We start from the raw sequence: 19,289 nt of genomic DNA on the forward strand, positions 1-19,289 counted from the left end.
ACTCTGACCAACAGGCCGGGCTGCAGGAGAGCTAATAAAGAAACCTGCCTCCCTGTCCTCACTGATGCACATGTATTTATAGTCATCATGCACACTAAAACTCGGTTAGAGTTGAGCTTTATGAGCTCATCTGTTCACATGAAAGAGAAACATCAGTGGTCATCGACCACAAAGAGACACCGAGGTGTGTTGAGGCACGTTTTTGTTTGAGCAACTCACACGTATATATTTATATAACATCACAGTTCCGGTTCTCACGTGAAACAGAAGCTGAAGTCAGAAGTGACTCTGTGTCCTGAATCATTTCAGTCTGTATGAAGATGAGGGTGAATATCTTCAGCTGCCTGTTGCTCTTTGTTCTGGGCTCTAATGTCTCTGCAGGTAAGAACTTTTATATTAACCAGTTAGTCTTCACCTGTTAAAACACATTTATTATTGGTTATATTTATATATTTAACTCAACTTCACCTATCATGTAAAGTCACCAATGAACAACATAGTATTTAATGTGCAATCTCTGCATTTGAGAGTTAAATGTGGACTTTATTATTTACTGTAAACTCTGTTTCTTTCGCAGAAATAATCCATAAAATAGTCAAAGAACAGACCTCAGTCTATCTGCCCTGTCCTCACTCTGTGAAGGGTAAAGTGACGTGGAGCAGAGAGACAAATGGAGTCAAAGTCGACATACTGACAGCTGATAATGTAAAGGACATAAGACACAATGACCCGCTTAAACGATTCACTGTAGTGGCAGATATATTTCAATCCCTCTACATCCACAGAGTTTCCATCTCAGACTCTGGAAGATATTTGTGTAACGATGAAGCAGCTGTGGAGCTGACGGTGATCCCATCAGGTAACATCACACTTTAAATATAATATTCAATATTTTCATGTTTACTTCCTGGTTCTGTAGCTGATAAACTTTCTGATGCACCTCTGCATGTCTCTGTGTTGTTTTCAGTCACTAATTCTATTTTCATTTATGAAGATTTTAACCTGCTTCGCTAAAAGTCACAGACATTAAAGGCCGCTCTCAGGCACCCAATGAAGCAATAATTTAATTTTGAAAGGATATATTCACTATTACTTATTAAAACAATCAAATTAAACATTGAATAATAATAATAATATTTGCCGCAAGACATTTAACCTTTAAACTAACTGAGCTCATCCGAAAAAGGGAACAATTATACCAAAAGCTGCCGTCATGCTGGAGCATCATGGAGCACAGATCCTGTTGAAATACGATGTTTCAGTTGTTGATTATTATGTTGATTATAGCAGACGTGCAGCCTGGTCACTCTAAACTTTACTACTGTGATGGAGAACACATCCTGCTCTGTGTTCAAGTGGTTTCACTTGTTAGAACTCACCACACAAAGTCAGCGTGCTCTCGTTCTATTTTCAGACATGCAACATTATTTACCATAAGACAGCAGCTGTAGCCGACCAGCAACACCCCCTCTGACTAACAGAGACACAACTTCTACTACATCATTTTATCAGAAAGATATAAAGTCTTAATGTGTGAGCTAACTTTCCTTACTTCAGAATGAGTTCATGACCTCATTACATTTATTTTATGCTCTGTATTTGTTCTCTGTTTCACTCTGAAGGTGACAAGGCAGCAACCACACCAACAACCACAGCTACAACAAGACGAGCATCTTGGTCAGCAACAACCGGACCATCAGCACCTCTGACAGAAACAGGTACAGACACTAGGGGTGTGACGATACTCTCAGCTCACGAGACGAGACACGATATTGGGTTCACGAGACGAGACGAGATTTTATGAAAACTACAATGACAAAATATATGACTGGACCAACAGACTTTTATTTAACCGAGTTGCATATGCATTTTGAAATGTTTTATTATAACTCTTTACACGCATGATGTAAGCATGAGCTTTTAATAAACTTCTTCTTCCACAAATGGAAACTAAAACTAAAATTTATAAAAGTTAAAATGCCATGAATCAAATTTTTTAAAAAGCCCAGAGGGATTAAAGAGACTACAGAGGTGACTTATGGTTTTCGATCGTCACGTAATCGCTAAGCGACAGTTTCGACTGCGATCACATACAATTACACACGGGAGACTCAACTGTGGCCGCCGTCGCTAACTGCACAACATCAGCAGCTGATCAAAACAAAGCAGCATGGCTAATTATCATAAACATATCATCTTTAATTAACCGACATCACTAACTGTGAACAGAGTGTCTGGTGCTTGTTGTAAACAAACAGAGATCGCTAAGTGAACACCTCCTGCAGCAGCAGCACATACACACTGTACTGCTACAGAGCTAACTGTTAGCCTGTTAGCACATACACACTGAACTGCTACAGAGCTAACTGTTAGCCTGTTAGCACATACACACTGTACTGCTACAGAGCTAACTGTTAGCCTGTTAGCACATACACACTGTACTGCTACAGAGCTAACTGTTAGCCTGTTAGCACATACACACTGTACTGCTACAGAGCTAACTGTTAGCCTGTTAGCACATACACACTGTACTGCTACAGAGCTAACTGTTAGCCTATTAGCACATACACACTGTACTGCTACAGAGCTAACTGTTAGCCTGTTAGCACATACACACTGTACTGCTACAGAGCTAACTGTTAGCCTGTTAGCACATACACACTGAACTGCTACAGAGCTAACTGTTAGCCTGTTAGCACATACACACTGTACTGCTACAGAGCTAACTGTTAGCCTATTAGCACATACACACTGTACTGCTACAGAGCTAACTGTTAGCCTGTTAACACATACACACTGTACTGCTACAGAGCTAACTGTTAGCCTGTTAGCACATACACACTGTACTGCTACAGAGCTAACTGTTAGCCTATTAGCACATTCACACTGTACTGCTACAGAGCTAACTGTTAGCCTGTTAGCACATACACACTGTACTGCTACAGAGCTAACTGTTAGCCTGTTAGCACATACACACTGAACTGCTACAGAGCTAACTGTTAGCCTGTTAGCACATACACACTGTACTGCTACAGAGCTAACTGTTAGCCTGTTAGCACATACACACTGTACTGCTACAGAGCTAACTGTTAGCCTGTTAGCACATACACACTGTACTGCTACAGAGTTAACTGTTAGCCTGTTAGCACATACACACTGTACTGCTACAGAGCTAACTGTTAGCCTGTTAGCACATACACACTGAACTGCTACAGAGCTAACTGTTAGCCTATTAGCAGGACTGTGCCGCTTCGATTCTTTCTTACTCTTTTTTTTTATTTATTGTTTTTTTATTCTTTCTTACCTCTTAACGAGCCGCCGGCCCCTGCGACGTCATTCTGGCTGCTTCCCCTCCTTCTCCTCCTCGTCTTCTTTTCATTTTACTGCCCCCACAGGTCACAGAAGTTTGGCTAACTCACAAATCTCGCGCGACTGATTTTTAGCGTGAAGAGAAATATCGTCGAAGTTAATCTCGCGAGATCTCGTCACACCCCTAACAGACACTGCAGACTATACTGCCCTACAAAGCAAAAAGGCAGTAACTGCATTTTTGGTGAAAAATGAGTTCTTATCATTTTCATGACTTTCAAGGCATCCTTTGTTATGTGACAAAACATCTTATCTCAAATGTGTGTCGTTTTGGAGAAAAATGGTAGTCGTTTGTACAGTAACTAAACGGCTGGATTACAGGATAACTTTAAAGTCATTTTTCTCAGTTCTGCACTCTGCGTAGTTATGAAAAAGATGAAACAGTTAAAAATTTCAAACGTTTGCTCTTTTTTTTTTATTTTTTTACATTTAAATAAATAAATAAAAATTACATTAAGTTATCTGCAATTCAACACACTTGACTGCATATCTGAGCGTTGATTTGACTGTTTGAGCGTCTGATTCTTAATGTTTCTTGTCTTCCAGAAACTGGTTTTCTGTTGAGAATGGTTGTTCGTCCGGTGATTGTATTCCTCTATTTAATCATCATGATCAGCATCACTGTCAACACCTGGATGAAGGGTAATATAGCTTGATTTTATCTGAAAATATTCTGCAGTTCTGCTTCTTAATGCACTCTAATAATGTCATGTTTAGAAACCAACCAGCCCTCCCAGACTGATGAAAAGTGAAACTTTTAAAACTTAATTGTGTTGCTGTGGCGCCACCTACAGGTGCAATGTCATCTAATTAATCTGCATGGGTCAATGTTGATATGTGACCATTAATTTGCAGTTGCATGATGCATTCAGCAATTATAGCAGTTTATGTAATTTAATAAATAGATTTTAGAAAATATGAATTAAAGAGGGAAAACTGTAGAATATCTGTCTGGGTCACATGTCTGTGGTTTATACTGATTCTGGTCTGTTTCTGACCACTAAAAGTTTTTTATTGCTGAACTCAACTGTTCTATAAACGACCACATGGTGGCACTGTTGCTGCTGTTGGATCACCAAAAATTGATCACCTCTTTTTAATGGAGAATGGATGGAAACACAGTAAGAAAAGAGCTAATGAAACGGAAAAAGGCGTTTTGGGGTTTCTTTTTAGGTATTTTGCAGACAGACAGATGTCTAATGTCTAATATTTACCATAACATCACTTTAAACATATTGGTATAAATGTTGATGCTGATCATTTTCTCTCTTTTGCAGCTCGTCACATAGAAGCAACACCAAATGATCGCTGATCCTCCGCATTAGTAATTTCTTACACTGCACTGTAACTTTAACTATACCTGCTTTAACTTGTTCTTATTTTGAGCCTTTTGACTCTTTAATTGTATCTAAATGTAATTTTATGATTTGTTGCCTTTGCATTTTCTCTTGAAGCCTTTTTATGTTTATGTAAATCACTCTGAATTGTCTTTTTGCTGAAATGTGACATACAAATAAACTCTCCTGTCTAAACTTCTGATAAAGTCTTACTTGAATGCAGCCACAGAAAGATTAAATACACAGAGACACATGAAGCACAAAGACATAAAATCAGTTTAACTAACAACACAACACTCTGACTAAAAGGTCGCGCTGCAGGAGAGCTAATAAAGAAACCTGCCTCCCTGTCCTCACTGATGCACATGTATTTATAGTCTTTATGCACACAGAAAAACTTCAGAAGGTTTCTGGTGTTACTGGCAGGAGAAAGAAACCAAAACCCAGAAGATGGAGACAGTCAGGGAGCACCTGGTGGAAGGTTTGAGTACAGCAGGTCTGTTGTTTCTCCACATGCAAACATTAATCAACTTCTTACCAATAAGACTCATTCCTACCTTTTCATATATATATACTCCCCCAGGTGTCTTGTTACAGACTGACTGTTTATTTTCATTATAATAAATAAAATAATCTTACTGAATGTGTATTTACCCACAAACAATAAAGTTATTCATAAATGAGTGGACTTTCTGTCTTTTTCTGCTGTCACCAGGTAAACGTCTCACCTGATTTCCTCATAGATTCCTATGCGCCCCCTGCTGGGCTCAAATAATGAACACACGTGAATACATGTTTTTTTCAGATGATATTTATTGATTCATGTAGAAACAGACTCTATCTGTGGGCCAATCAGAGCTAATCAGGCAGCTGGGCGTTGCCTGGCGACAGGACACGAGTTAGGGGTGACACCCAACAGGAAGTGGGCGGAGCTCAAATCCAGCGTGTCACTCAGGTGAGACTTGACGAGCTGCAGGTTCCTCAGACAGCCTCTGAACCTGGAGCTGACAGACAGGCAGTTCTGTCTCACCCCCACTGCAGCAGAGAGAGAGACAGGTGGAGAGAGAGACAGGTGGGGAGGGAGACAGGTGGACAGACAGACAGGTGGAGAGACAGACAGGTGGAGAGAGAGACAGGTGGACAGACATACATGTGCAGGGAGACACAGACAGGTGGACAGACAGACAGACAGGTGGAGAGACGGGGGGAGAGAGAGACAGACAGGTGGAGAGACGGGGAGAGAGAGAGACAGACAGGTTAGTCCAGTGGTTACTAGGTGCTGATGTTGACTTTAGTGACCTCAGAGGTGTGTCTCACCTGGGAACCCGCCCAGGTAGACGGGGTTGTTGGTCTCAGCAGAGGTGGATTGTGGGTAGGGGTTGGCGGTGGCGTAGCTCCGCCCATCGACCACCAGACTCAGACTGTGTTTGGTCTTCCTCGCCAGGAGGCGGTGCCAGCGCCCGTCACACAGCAGCCGACCAATAGAACGCACCGACACTCGGCCCGCCCCGTTATTCACGTTGAACACCACCTGGACACAGGTGAGTCAGTGAGACACACACACACACACACACACAGATGACACACACAAACACAGAGACACACATATGACACACTCTCTCAGGTGACTCACCTGTCCGTTGATCAGCTCCAGTCCGATGGCGTCCACCTTGGCGCTGCTGATTCCCAGAAACACTCCTTCTGATTGGTCGGTTCGAAACTCCAGAGAGACGGACACGTCAGAGCCGACCTTATAGCCCTCAGGCACTACACACACACACACACACACACACACATACACACACAGTTCAGACTCATGTTGGATCTTGTAATCAGATTACAGCAGGTATAGTAATCAGATTACAGCAGGTATAGTAATCAGATTACAGGTATCGTCTCTTCGTGTTGGACTCACTCATGGCGGCGTATCCACTGCCGTTAAAGTAACTTCCTGCCTGGTCATCAGTGAAACAGGAAGTGACATTATGCTGTGAAGCCGGCGTGGACAGGTCCAACGAGGCTCCGTTCAGACTGACGGAACGAACACAACCCGCAAGACTGCTGCTCACCTGGAGACAGAACACAGGTCAGCACCACAACAGGTGTAGTACAGGTGTACAGGTGAAGTTAATACTGTAGAGGTGTACAGGTGTACAGGTGGAGTTAGTAGAGGTTTACAGGTGGTGTTAGTACAGGTATCCAGGTCTCACATTGATCCTGCGGGTGCTGTGTGTGTGTGGCAGTCCTCCCAGGTAGAGTCTGTTGTCAACGTCGAGCTGGTTTCCTTTAACAGAAACAGACTCGGGACTCGAACCGTCGACAGACACGGACACTGACCGCCGGCTGACCTCAGCGCTCACCTGAGAGAGAGAGGGTCAAAGGTCAAATACAATGAGAGGACGAATAATATCAATAAGAATCAATAATATATCATAATGATTACTGATAAGAATCAATAATAATAACTGATAGTAATAGTGAGTGAGAATGAGTGTGTGTGTATGTAACTCACCGCGTGCCACTGTCCGTCGTTAACGGCGACGGTGGAGGTGATGGAGGCGGGGCCTTTCCCCAGGTCAGCTGACATCATCAGCCTCCCTCCCGTCAGTCTGAGGACGATGAAGTCCATCTGTTTGGCGTCCGACAGGAGGACGATCAAACCGTCCAGAGCTCGGCTTCGAACCGCCAACCTCAGAAACACGCTGAGGACGAGGACACAGAGACGTTCTGTCTTCATGTTGGACTCAGTGATGGCGGCGTGTCCGCTGCCGTTAAGCTAACATATCTGCCCCTGTATGTATTAGCCCCGCCCCCATCTGACTGAGCCCGCCCCTATATGTGTTAGCCCCTCCCCATCAAACTGAGCATGCCCATATATGTGTTAGCCCCGCCCCCACCTGACTGAGCCCACCCATATATGTTAGCCACGCCCCTATCTGACAGAGCACATCCCTATATGTGTTAGCCCCTCCCCCATCAAACCGAGCCTGCCTATATATGTTTTAGTCCCGCCCCCATCAAACCGAGCCCGCCCATATTTGTGTTAGCCCCGCCCCTCCTGCTCACCTCCTCCTCACGCTGGTCGGGTTGATGATGAAGGTCATGTGACTGTGTTTGGACGAACCAAACTGAACCGCTGACGGCAGGAAGGTAGGCTCCGCCTCCGACACACATTGCTTCACACACAGATCAATAACCAATAATCAGTGACCAGAAAGCAATAATAATAGTATAATTTATGTTTATAATAAATGATAAACCTGTTGATTACCGTAAGTGTTCCAGGTGTCATGGCGCTCAGGTGCGTGGGCGGGGCTACAGGCAGGTGGGCGGGGTCTGGAGTTGGTTCCACATCCTGGTCATCAGGCAGCACCGCCCCCCCAGCCCTCTCCTCCAATAGGCACATGTCAAGCTTCGCCCCCTCATACCTCACAGCTCCTGATAGGTCGACAAGTCTGGAGGGAGGAGCCAATCAACAGTTAACCAATCAGAGAGACAGAAGACTGTGTGTGTGTGTGTGTGTGTGTGTGTGTGTGTGTGTGTGTGTGTGTGTGTGTGTGTGTGACTTACGCTCCGCCCACCACCAGGTGTTGGATGCAGCCTCTGAACCGCCTGGACACTTCCTGTAATCTGATTGGCAGACGAGACTCCTCCCCTGATGGCAGCCCACCAATGAAGAAAGACGCTGGAGACAAACGAGACAATCCGCCCGGCAACAGAGAGACAGACTTTATCTGTTCCTCGTCCACCTGCAGGGACAGAGACCTGAGACACAGACAGGTGATATAACAGTTAATACTCTTGGGTGAGACAGGTGAGACAGGTGTCTGTTTCCATGGTGACACCTACTTCCTGTTGATGGTGATGATCACAGAGTGTTTTAATCCGTCACTGAAGGATCCTCCATCCGGTTTCGCCACCAGCACCCTCCGAGTGGCTCCGCCCACCTCTCCAAGCTCCGCCTCCAACGCACCTGAGACCAGGTGGACAGACAGGAAGTGCTGTACACACACACACACGCAGAAGTCAATCATAAATAACGGGAACACCTTTTAAGGAATTTAACAGGAGCCCAGATCTGGATCTGGATCTGAGGGTCAGAGAGGTAACTTCTGGGTTTTCAGTATCAAAAGGTGAATCATAGTAACAGTTACAGTAGAGTTACTGTGTAACATAGTAACAGTTACAGTAGTAACTGTGTAAGATAGTAACAGTAGAGTTACTGTGTAACACAGTAACAGTTACAGTAGTTACTGGGTAACATAGTAACAGTGTTTTAAACTTATTACAGCTAATATAAAATGTATTGGAAAATATCTATTGATAACCTGTTTTGAAGTAGCCAAAAACGAAATATATAGTGATGCTTCCTTCACTCTGGGACAGTTTCTAAATCCACCTCATGATTTTTATGTTAAAGTCAGCTTTCAGTGTAATTGTGTGTCTTATTGAGAGCAACAGTTTGTTTTAACTGTAATAATTATTTATATTCTCCATCCACAGTGTCCACAGAGTCACATGACCTGTCTGTCTCACCTGTCTCTGTGTTTGGGCGTCACTGAAGGCGGCCAGCAGGACTCCTGATTGGTTGTTGGTGGCGAAGGAGAAGAGAAGCTCCGCCTCCTGGCCGAGCACTGGAGGAACGATCTGAACGAAGCCGCCGACAAGCAGAGACACGCTGCGGACCGCCTGGTCGATGGACGGATAGATCATTGATTATTGAAACTGAACTAAAGACAAATATATTACTGTAAGTCAGACCTGAGTCATGACTGACAGGAAACAGGTACGAGTGACATCACAGGTGTGTACATTTAAAGGTACAGGCAGTAAATCAGGTCCATGTACACCTTTACTGCAGTATAAGTCTTACATACTGCATATTACACCTTTACTGCAGTATAAGTACTACATACTGCATATTACACCTTTACTGCAGAATGAGTACTACATACTGCATATTACACCTTAACTGCAGTATAAGTACTACATACTGCATATTACACCTTTACTGCAGTAAGTACTACATATTGCATGTTACAACTTTACTGCAGTATAAGTACTACATACTGCATGTTACATCTTTACTGCAGTATAAGTACTACATACTGCATATTACATCTTTACTGCAGTATAAGTACTCTAAGTAGTAGTATAAGTACTGTGACCATATGCAATATAAGTACTCTGCCCGTACGCAGTATAAGTACTCTAAGCGTATGCAGTATAAGTACTCTGACCGTATGCAATATAAGTACTCTGACCCATACGCAGTATAAGTACTCTAAGCGTATGCAGTATAAGTACTCTAAGCGTATGCAGTATAAGTACTCTAACCAGTATGCAGTATAAGTACTCTAACCCGTATGCAGTATAAGTACTCTAACCCGTATGCAGTATAAGTACTCTGAGCTTATGCAGTATAAGTACTCTAAGCATATGCAGTATAAGTACTCTGAGCGTATGCAGTATAAGTACACGGGTCCTACCTCGAGGACGCAGCCCTTGCGGACGCCATACGCGTCTCTCAGCAGGTCGAAGTTGGAGCGAGCGATCTCCACGTTCTTGATGCAGCCCACATACGACCTGGAGACCACTTGTCGCCTAGCAACCACAGACAGGTAACAACAGTCAGACACACCTGGTGACATCACAGCATGTACCTGGTGACATCACCGCATCTTCACCTGTGACATCATAGACTCACCTGATTGGTCTGGAGGCAGGAAGTCCTCCGATGTAGATGGGGTCGAGGTCGGATCGGTTCAGGTCGGACGCCGTCCCAGGAGACTCCGCCTCCAACACCTCCTTGTCTGATGATTGGTCGGCTGCCATGATGGACAGGTAACCTACACACAGCAGGAAAATATCAGTACTACAAGTACTGCAGTAACAGTATGTTTGCAGTGTCAGAACTACAAATACTGCAGTCACAGTACTACAAATACTGCAGTATCAGTACTACAAATGCTGCAGTAACAGTACAACAAATACTGCAGTCACAGTACTACAAATACTGCAGTATCAGTACTACAAATGCTGCAGTACCAATATGTTTGCAGTACCAGTACTCCAGATACTGCAGTACTGTGAGTACCTTTGCGTTTGCTCCTCTGCAGTGTGGTCTTGAACCAGACTCCAGTGTTGTACTTCCTGCTGGACGTTAGAATCAGAGCGCCTGAACCGAGGTCAAAGGTCAGACGGACACGGCCCTCCACCAGCTCCATGGACAGGAAGTCCCTCTGCAGCAGACAGGAAGTGAGGTCAATGAAATGACTCTGAAGTTAGCATCATGTAGCCTGAGTCTGAGGTTAGCATCATGGTAATATGTAGCCTGTCTCTGAGGTTAGCATCATGCTAACATGTAGCCTGTCTCTGAGGTTAGCATCATGCTATGTAGCCTGAGTCTTACAGTGTTGTTGGAGGCCAGGTACAGCAGTAATCCGCCCGGCGACAGCGTCTTGAACTGCAGCACGATGGACGTGGATGTCGCTCGCAGAGACTTCTGGACCAATGAGAATCCAGATCCATCAAAGTGGAAGGAAGTCTCCTCTGCCTGAGGACTGAGAGACAGACAGGTGGAGAGACAGACAGTTAGAGACAGACAGGTGGAGACACACACAGGTGGAGACACAGACAGGTGGAGAGACAGACAGGTAGAGAGACAGACAGTTAGAGACAGACAGGTGGAGAGACAGACAGTTAGAGACAGACAGGTGGAGATACAGACAGGTGGAGACACAGACAGGTGGAGAGACAGACAGGTAGAGAGAGACAGACAGTTAGAGACAGACAGGTGGAGAGACAGACAGTTGGAGAGAGAGACAGGTTAGAGACAGACAGTTAGAGACAGACAGGTGGAGAGACAGACAGGTAACGCCTATGTAACACCTGTCTAACACCTGTTATAACATCTGTCTAACACCTGTCTAACACCTGTCTAACACCTGTTATAACATCTGTCTAACACCTGTTATAACATCTGTCTAACATCTGTCTAACACCTGTCTAACACCTGTTATAACATCTGTCTAACAGCTGTCTAACACCTGTGTAACACCTGTCTAACACCTTTTACAACACCTGTGTAACAGCTGTCTAACACCTGTCTAACACCAGTGTAGCACCTGTCTAACACCTGTCTAACACCTGTGTAACACCTGTGTAACACCTGTCTAACACCTGTTACCTGCTGAAGCAGCCTCCACAGCGTCCCTCTCTGCTGTCGTAGTTCCACAGTCCGATGTTCCTCTCGTTGAGTGAAGCTTCTCCCAGACAGCCCTGGAAGGAGGAGGAGCGCAGCGCCGTGGGCCTCTGACACAAACACACACACACACACACACACACACACACACGGTTATACCTGTTCATCTGATTACCTGTTCACCTGTTCACCATGTTTGTGTGTGTGTGTGTGTGTGTGTGTGTTACCTGAGTGTGGGGTCCCAGCCCTCCGATGTGGATCACGGTGTTACTGTCCACGTCTAAAACTCTCGCCGGTCCTGGTGATGTGGCTGTTACCGCAGGCAACGGAGCAGACTCTGCCTCCAGCTGATGGACGGACAGCGAGCCACGGGCGCCGAACCTGCGGACATCATCAATGACATCATCAACTGGGTCAGTGTTTGGTGACATCATGTCACCTGGTGACATCATGAGACCTGATGACACCTTGAGACCTGATGACATCATGTGACCTGGTGACATCATGAAACCTGATGACATCATGTGACCTGGCGACATCATGTGACCTGATGACATAATGTCACCTGATGACATCATGAGACCTGATGACATCATGTCACCTGACGACATCATGTCACCTGATGACATCAGGTCATCAGGTCACATGATGTCATCAGGTCACCAGGTGACTGTCATCAGGTCACCAGGTGACATGTCACCATGAGACCTGATGACATCATGTGACCTGGTGACATCATGAAACCTGATGACATCATGTGACCTGGTGACATCATGTGACCTGATGACATCATGTGACCTGATGACATCATGAGACCTGATGACATCATGTCACCTGACGACATCATGTGACCTGATGACATCATGTCACCTGGTGACCTGATGACATCATGTGACCTGATGACAGTCACCTGGTGACCTGATGACATCATGTGACCTGATGACATCATGTGACCTGGTAACATCATGTGCCCTGATGACATCATGTGATCTGGTGATGTCATACCGCGTGGCATTGATCCGAGTCCAGCGGTTGTTGGTGATGTCCAGTCCGGGGAAGTCGAGCCGGGCGCCGCCGGAGCCCAGGTCCCACAGCAGAGACACCTTCCCATCATGCACCTCTACAGCCAGGTAATCCACCTGAACCAATGAGTCATCAGAAGAGGACGCTGTGATGTCATCGCTCATTTACATAATTTATGAAAAAAACTTGAAACGATTCAGAGTACAGATTAACACACAGAGTGTGTGTGTGTGTTACCGTGGTGACGCTGGTCATAGAGAACAGTGTGTGTGTGTGTGTGTGTGTGTGTGTGTTACCGTGGTGACGCTGCTCATAGAGAACAGCAGGTTTTCTCTGCTGGAGGTCTTCAGGATCAGACTCAGGGTGTTGAAGTTGCTGGACTGGACCGGAGGCCTGTAGGACCGGACGCAGTCCCCGTCTGCAGCCACCGCCACCGCCACCTTGATCTGATGACATCATCACATCATCATGTGGTCAGTGTGTACTTCACAGTGTGTGTTTCTGTTTGTGTGTGTGTGTGTGTGTGTGTGAGAGTGTGTGTGTGTACCGAGGCGGCCTGTCTGCGGGCCTGGTCGATCAGCTCTCTGATGTCAGACAGGTTCCTGCTCAGCGTTTCTCCCAGCATGCTCAGCGGCTTCACACGATCCATCAGACGCTCAGCTCGCTGCTCCGCCTCCTCCAGACGCCGCTGCGCCTCATTGGCTGAACACAGGAGACAGGAAGTGACAGAACGGCGTCAGTCTCCACTTATAAAATATGTATTATTATAATAATAATACATTTTATTTGGAAGGCGCCTTTCTTTCACATCCCAAAATGTGTGTGTGTGTGTGTGTGTGTGACTGACCCTCAGTGTGTGTGTGCTCCACCAGCTGGTTGGTCTCCTTCACGGTGTCGTTGGTGTTCTCCACCACAGAAGAAGAATCCTGCAGCTGCAGTCTGAGTCTTTGCAGCCGCTGCAGCGCCTCCTGCAGGCCGGAGCGTGCCGCCGCCGCCGCCAGCTGAGTCTGCTGCAGCGAGGAGGAGGAGCCTGTAGGAGGACAGAGGTCAGTACAGACAGGTAGACAGGTTGACAGGTAGACAGGTAGACAGTTTGTTCTCTTCTTACCGTTAGACGAGCTCTGCAGCTCTCCGATTGGCCCACGCATCAGGAGGCGGGAGCTACGGACGCTGTCTCTGACCAATCCCAGTCTGCTGCTGACCATGGAGATATGCAGCTGGAGGTCTGGAAGACAGACAGGCAGTCAGACAGACAGGCAGAGAGACATACAGACATGCATACAGACAGACAGACAGACAGACAGACAGGTATAAACCTTCATGTGTCTTGTTGATTCGTTGACTTTCTTCTAAAACATCAGAGCTGTCCTTCAGGCTGGCTCCGCCCCCCTCTGACAGTGGCTGCTCTGATTGGACAGTCTGAAAAAAAAAAAAACCTTCAGATTATATTCACACACACACACATGCACACACACACATGCACACACACACACACACACACACACACACTGACTCACCATGGTGAGAGCGAGGGAGGCGGAGTCGTGGGCGATCGAGGCGACCTGCTGGGCGGAGTCGACTCGTTCTGTGATGTCACTGTCCAGCTGAACCAATCGGCTGCCGTTCGTCACGTTACACACTGAAGACAGAGAGCTACACACACACACACACACACACACACACACACACACACACACACACACACACTCTTAATTTCTCATCCTGAAATAAACATCTGTCCTTTAAAGAGACAAACACGTTTATTATCTTTAGTCCCGCTGATCTGAACCTGACGGCTCCAGTTAAAAACACAAACTGTTCTGGGCTACTTCTTTACCATGACGTGTTGGTATCATTGTTTTCAGCACAACCTCACCTATATGACCTGATTATTATTTTTTTCATTTTGACTTACTGGATCAACATTTTGAACACAAAAAACACACAAATAATTGCAAAAAACACACATAAAGACACAAAAACACACATAAAGACACAAAAACACACAAAATTACAATTAACACACAAAAACACACTCAAAACACATCAAAAACATTTAAAAAATTACAAAAATCACACACAAAAATACATAAAAAACACACAAAAAACAAAAGCACACACAAAAACACAAAAAACACACAAAAAACAAAAGCACACACAAAAACACATAAAAAACACAAAAAACAAACGCACACACAAAAACACATAAAAAACACAAAAAACAAACGCACACACAAAAACACATAGAAAAAACAAAAAATAAAAACACACACAAAAAACAAAAAATAAAAACACACACAAAAAACAAAAAAAACACACAAAGAAATAACAAAAAACAGTTAACACAAAAAATACTGAATGCACACTGCAAAATTAGAAAAATCTGTGGAAAAAAAAGTAAAATCATCATTACTATACTTGGTCGAGGTGATTTTAACCTTTGCTGAAAAAGAGTTGATGCGTTAAATTGGACATGAAAACTTGTGGAAAAGCCAAAACTGTAGAGTTCAGCTGACAGCAGGAAACATGCTGCTGAACGTTTTTACGTCCTAACATCATGAAGAAGTTGTGCTCCGGCGCTTTCGTGGACTCCAGAGGGTTAATAGGAGACTGAAGACCAACTCGTTGGTACGCTACGTCCTGATGGACTGAACCACGGCTCTGACTCTGATCTGGTTCTGGACCTCATCTCTGATTATGATCTGGTTCTGGACTTCATCTCTGACTCTGGTCTGGTTCTAGACCTAATCTCTGACTCTGATCTGGTTCTGGACCTCATCTCTGACTCTGATCTGGTTCTAGACCTCATCTCTGACTCTGATCTGGTTCTGGACCTCATCTCTGACTCCGATCTGGTTCTAGACCTCATCTCTGACTCTGATCTGGTTCTAGACCTCATCTCTGACTCTGATCTGGTTCTGGACTTCATCTCTGACTCTGATCTGGTTCTAGACCTCATCTCTGACTCTGATCTGGCGTTACCTGTGCAGGGAGTGGGCGTGGCTCTGCAGCAGGTGGGCGTGGCTTTCAGCTCGGTAAACTTTCTCCAGAGCGTCTGTCCTCTTCAGTCCAACCACCAGAGCGTCCACCTGTCTCCTCAGCAGGGGACGCCACTGATCCACCTGTCCACTGAACACCTCCACCTGCTGCTCACACACACACACACACACACACAGATGTTTAACCAGTGTTGTCATTAGTACAGGTCAGTATTAGTTTTGTTGTTGTTTGTCTCACGGCGGTGCTGTTGGTGAAGTCCTCCATCAGCTGGACGGCGTCCTCCAGCAGCAGCTGACTGTCCTCCAGCGCTGCGTCCACAGACAGACGGTCCCCACTCAGCGTCTGGACAGACTGAAGACAGAACCATTCAGACAGAAACACAAACAAACTGAATGGATCAACTGTGTGTATGTGTGTGTGTCTGTCTCAGCATGTGTGTATATATGTGTGTGTCTGTGTGTGTTTTTGTGTGTGTGTGTGTGTGTGTGTGTGTGTCTGTCTGTGTGTCTGTGGTGTGTGTGTGTGTGTGTGTGTGTGTGTGTGTGTGTATCTGCGTGTGTGTGTGTGTCTGTGTGTGTGTGTGTGTGTGTGTGTGTGTGTGTGTGTGTGTGTGTATGTATGTGTGTGTGTGTGTGTGTGTGTGTGTACCTGGTTTTGTTGCAGCAGAGTGTGTGTGTGTGCATTTCGTTGTGTGGCGTTGCTCAGCTGTGTGTGTGCATGTTGCAGCGTTTCCATGGCAACAGTCAGCGAGGCAGTGAGGGGGCGGAGTCTGTCGTTGACCTCTGTCTGGCTGGACAGGAAGTGGTGGTGCAGCGTGCGGAGCAGAGACGTGGCGAGGCTGACGGGACGCGGCGTGGAGCGTTAGATCCATTATGTGTTAACATATCCATTATAAGTTATAAAAACATGATTTTAACCTGAAACCTTAAACAGACTGACTCACCTGAGCTCGTGTTGGGCGGCGGCGGCAGCAGTGGCGAGGTCCACCGCTCTGATGCTCTCCAACATGGACTCCACCTCCTCCAGCAGCAGCGTCTGGTTGGCTGCAGCAGGCTCCTCCTCTGTGGTCCGGTTCAGAAGCCCCGCCTCCCTCTGAAGCTCTGCACCAATCAGACGTTTGAGTTGTTATATGAAGCTAGTTTAGAAATCATCCTGTGATGATGTCACTGATGATGTCATCATACCCTGGATGTTCTCCTGCAGCCGGCTGAGGCTCTCCAGAAGCAGTGCACCCTGGGAAACACTCCCATTGTTGGACACGCCCACTTCCTCCAGGTGGTTCGACAGGCGTGAGACCTGTCCAATCAGGAGACGGAACCACAGGAACGTTCATGTTAAATGTTCTGGATATAAATGAATAATATGAAACCTGTTCTGATGCGAAACATGTTCTGATGTGAAACCTGTTCTGATGTGAAACCTGTTCTGATGTGAAACCTGTTCTGCTGAGTTCAGAGCTGTTACCTGCTGCTGCAGAGAGCCGAGGTCAGAGGTCAAATGATCCATGTCATCTTCAGCTCTGGACAGCTGCAGAGTGACGGAGCTTCCTCCAGAAAACAACTCCTGTAAACAAACAAACAATGTTACCTTATATGGTCATAAAGCCACATATGACATATAGACAGTGGTAGAATGTAACTAAGTACATTCACTCGAGTATTGTACTTAAGTACAATTTGGAAGTACTTGTACTTTTGTACTTTTACTTCAATACTTTTTGAATGTAGGACTTTTACTGTAGTGGAGTAATTTCACAGTATGTATTAGTACTTTTACTGCAGTAAAGGATCTGAATACTTCTACCACTACTGCAGCGTGGCGCGGCGTGTTTACCTTGAGGTCTCTGGTCGTGTTCTCCAGCAGCACCAGCTGCCGGTAGGGCGCCATGGAAACGCCGGTGAGGTTGACCGACAGGAAGTGGTCGTGGATTTTGTCCAGGTCGTCCAACAAAACACCGGAGCACTCGTCGTCACATGCTGCAGTCAGAAACACACAGTCACCTCTGGTCTGTGATGGTCTGTGTTGGTCTGTGATGGTCTGTGTTGGTATGTGATGGTCTGTGATGGTCTGTGTTGGTCTGTGATGGTCTGTGATGGTGTGTGTTGGTCTGTGATGGTCTGTGATGGTCTGTGATGGACTGTGATGTCTGTGATGGTCTGTGATGGTCTGTGTTGGTCTGTGATGGTCTGTGTTGGTCTGTGTTGGTATGTGATGGTCTGTGATGACTGTGATGTTTGTGATGGTATGTGGTGGTCTATGTTGGATTATTTTGGTCTGTGATGGTCTGTGTTGATCTATGATGGTCTGTGTTGGTCTGTGATGGTCTATGTTGGTCTATGTTGGACTATTTTGGTCTGTGATGGTCTATGTTGGTATGTGATGGTCTGTGATGGTCTATGTTGGTATGTGATGGTCTGTGTTGATCTATGATGGTCTGTGTTTATCTATGATGGTCTGTGTTGGTCTGTGTTGGTCTGTGATGGTCTGTGTTGGTCTGTGTTGGTCTGTGATGGTCTGTGTTGGTCTGTGATGGTCTGTGTTGGTCTGTGTTGGTCTGTGATGGGCTATGTTGATCTATGATGGTCTGTGATGATAACACGCAGCATGTCAACGTGTGTGTGTGTGTGTGTGTGTGTGTGTGTCTGTCGGTGTGTTTTACTCACACACACACTCTGCTCCTTGCAGGACGTGTCGCTCGGCACACTGGTCACATGACTGACCTTTGACCCCGGCCTTACACTCACACTGACCGCTCAGCGCGTCACACATCGGCTGCAGCGAGCCCCACGTGCTGCAGCCGCACTGCACACACAGGCCCCCCGGCAACGACGGGTTACCATAGTAACCAACAGAACACCTGCAGGAGGAAGCAAACAGTCGGTGTGATGTCACAGCTCAGCTGATGTCAGGATTTAAAAATAAAAGCTTTAGTATGATATCATTGTACTCACCTCTCACAGTATCTCCCCTCGTATCCCGTCTGACAGGCGGAGCAGCGGAAATCACCAGGAACCCCCTCAGACACACAGGTGGGGCTGAAGCTACACACACAATGAATACATTACTGGCTGGAGAGAGGTTTTCAGGAACTGATCCGGATCATGTTGGGATAGTAGTCCTAAAACTCCTACTATAAACATCAGTAAAGGGTGCAGTGTTACCTGTTGTCCCGTAGGGGGCAGGCACACAGCGAGCAGTCACTGATGGAGCCGTTGACCTTCCCATAATACCCCGGGGCACACAGCTCACAGCTCCGCCCACTGGTGTGGTGCTGACAGCCCTGCAGGAAGACACTCAGGTCATTCATGGTCTGTGATGGTCTGTGTTGGTCTGTGTTGGTCTGTGATGGTCTGTGG

At 45.9% G+C, this 19,289-nt stretch overlaps 1 protein-coding gene across 1 annotated transcript in view; it reads right to left on the bottom strand.

Moving 5' to 3' along the window:
- Positions 1-5,514: 5,514 nt before the first annotated feature.
- lama1 (laminin, alpha 1) overlaps positions 5,515-19,289 on the bottom strand; it is a 28,664-nt gene continuing 14,889 nt past the window's right edge. The window contains exons 31-64 of the mRNA XM_059349224.1: positions 19,095-19,213; positions 18,885-18,974; positions 18,597-18,790; positions 17,767-17,909; positions 17,398-17,496; positions 17,118-17,229; positions 16,877-17,033; positions 16,582-16,771; positions 16,171-16,284; positions 15,916-16,079; positions 14,451-14,586; positions 14,250-14,352; positions 14,042-14,158; positions 13,781-13,963; positions 13,481-13,635; positions 13,230-13,379; positions 12,916-13,049; positions 12,138-12,291; positions 11,896-12,020; positions 11,119-11,269; positions 10,804-10,948; positions 10,414-10,555; positions 10,196-10,310; positions 9,243-9,395; positions 8,556-8,707; positions 8,277-8,471; positions 7,978-8,161; positions 7,773-7,882; positions 7,219-7,408; positions 6,917-7,066; positions 6,622-6,775; positions 6,340-6,473; positions 6,024-6,237; positions 5,515-5,741 (exon numbers count right to left, since the gene is read on the bottom strand). Of these exons, the coding sequence (XP_059205207.1) occupies positions 5,569-5,741; positions 6,024-6,237; positions 6,340-6,473; positions 6,622-6,775; positions 6,917-7,066; positions 7,219-7,408; positions 7,773-7,882; positions 7,978-8,161; positions 8,277-8,471; positions 8,556-8,707; positions 9,243-9,395; positions 10,196-10,310; positions 10,414-10,555; positions 10,804-10,948; positions 11,119-11,269; positions 11,896-12,020; positions 12,138-12,291; positions 12,916-13,049; positions 13,230-13,379; positions 13,481-13,635; positions 13,781-13,963; positions 14,042-14,158; positions 14,250-14,352; positions 14,451-14,586; positions 15,916-16,079; positions 16,171-16,284; positions 16,582-16,771; positions 16,877-17,033; positions 17,118-17,229; positions 17,398-17,496; positions 17,767-17,909; positions 18,597-18,790; positions 18,885-18,974; positions 19,095-19,213 (5,001 nt within the window). The 3' untranslated portion in view covers positions 5,515-5,568. The remainder of the gene's footprint in view (positions 5,742-6,023; positions 6,238-6,339; positions 6,474-6,621; positions 6,776-6,916; positions 7,067-7,218; positions 7,409-7,772; positions 7,883-7,977; positions 8,162-8,276; positions 8,472-8,555; positions 8,708-9,242; positions 9,396-10,195; positions 10,311-10,413; positions 10,556-10,803; positions 10,949-11,118; positions 11,270-11,895; positions 12,021-12,137; positions 12,292-12,915; positions 13,050-13,229; positions 13,380-13,480; positions 13,636-13,780; positions 13,964-14,041; positions 14,159-14,249; positions 14,353-14,450; positions 14,587-15,915; positions 16,080-16,170; positions 16,285-16,581; positions 16,772-16,876; positions 17,034-17,117; positions 17,230-17,397; positions 17,497-17,766; positions 17,910-18,596; positions 18,791-18,884; positions 18,975-19,094; positions 19,214-19,289) is intronic.

This window comes from Centropristis striata, chromosome 14 (genome assembly GCF_030273125.1).
Source record: "Centropristis striata isolate RG_2023a ecotype Rhode Island chromosome 14, C.striata_1.0, whole genome shotgun sequence".
NCBI classification, from domain to species: Eukaryota; Metazoa; Chordata; class Actinopteri; order Perciformes; family Serranidae; genus Centropristis; species Centropristis striata.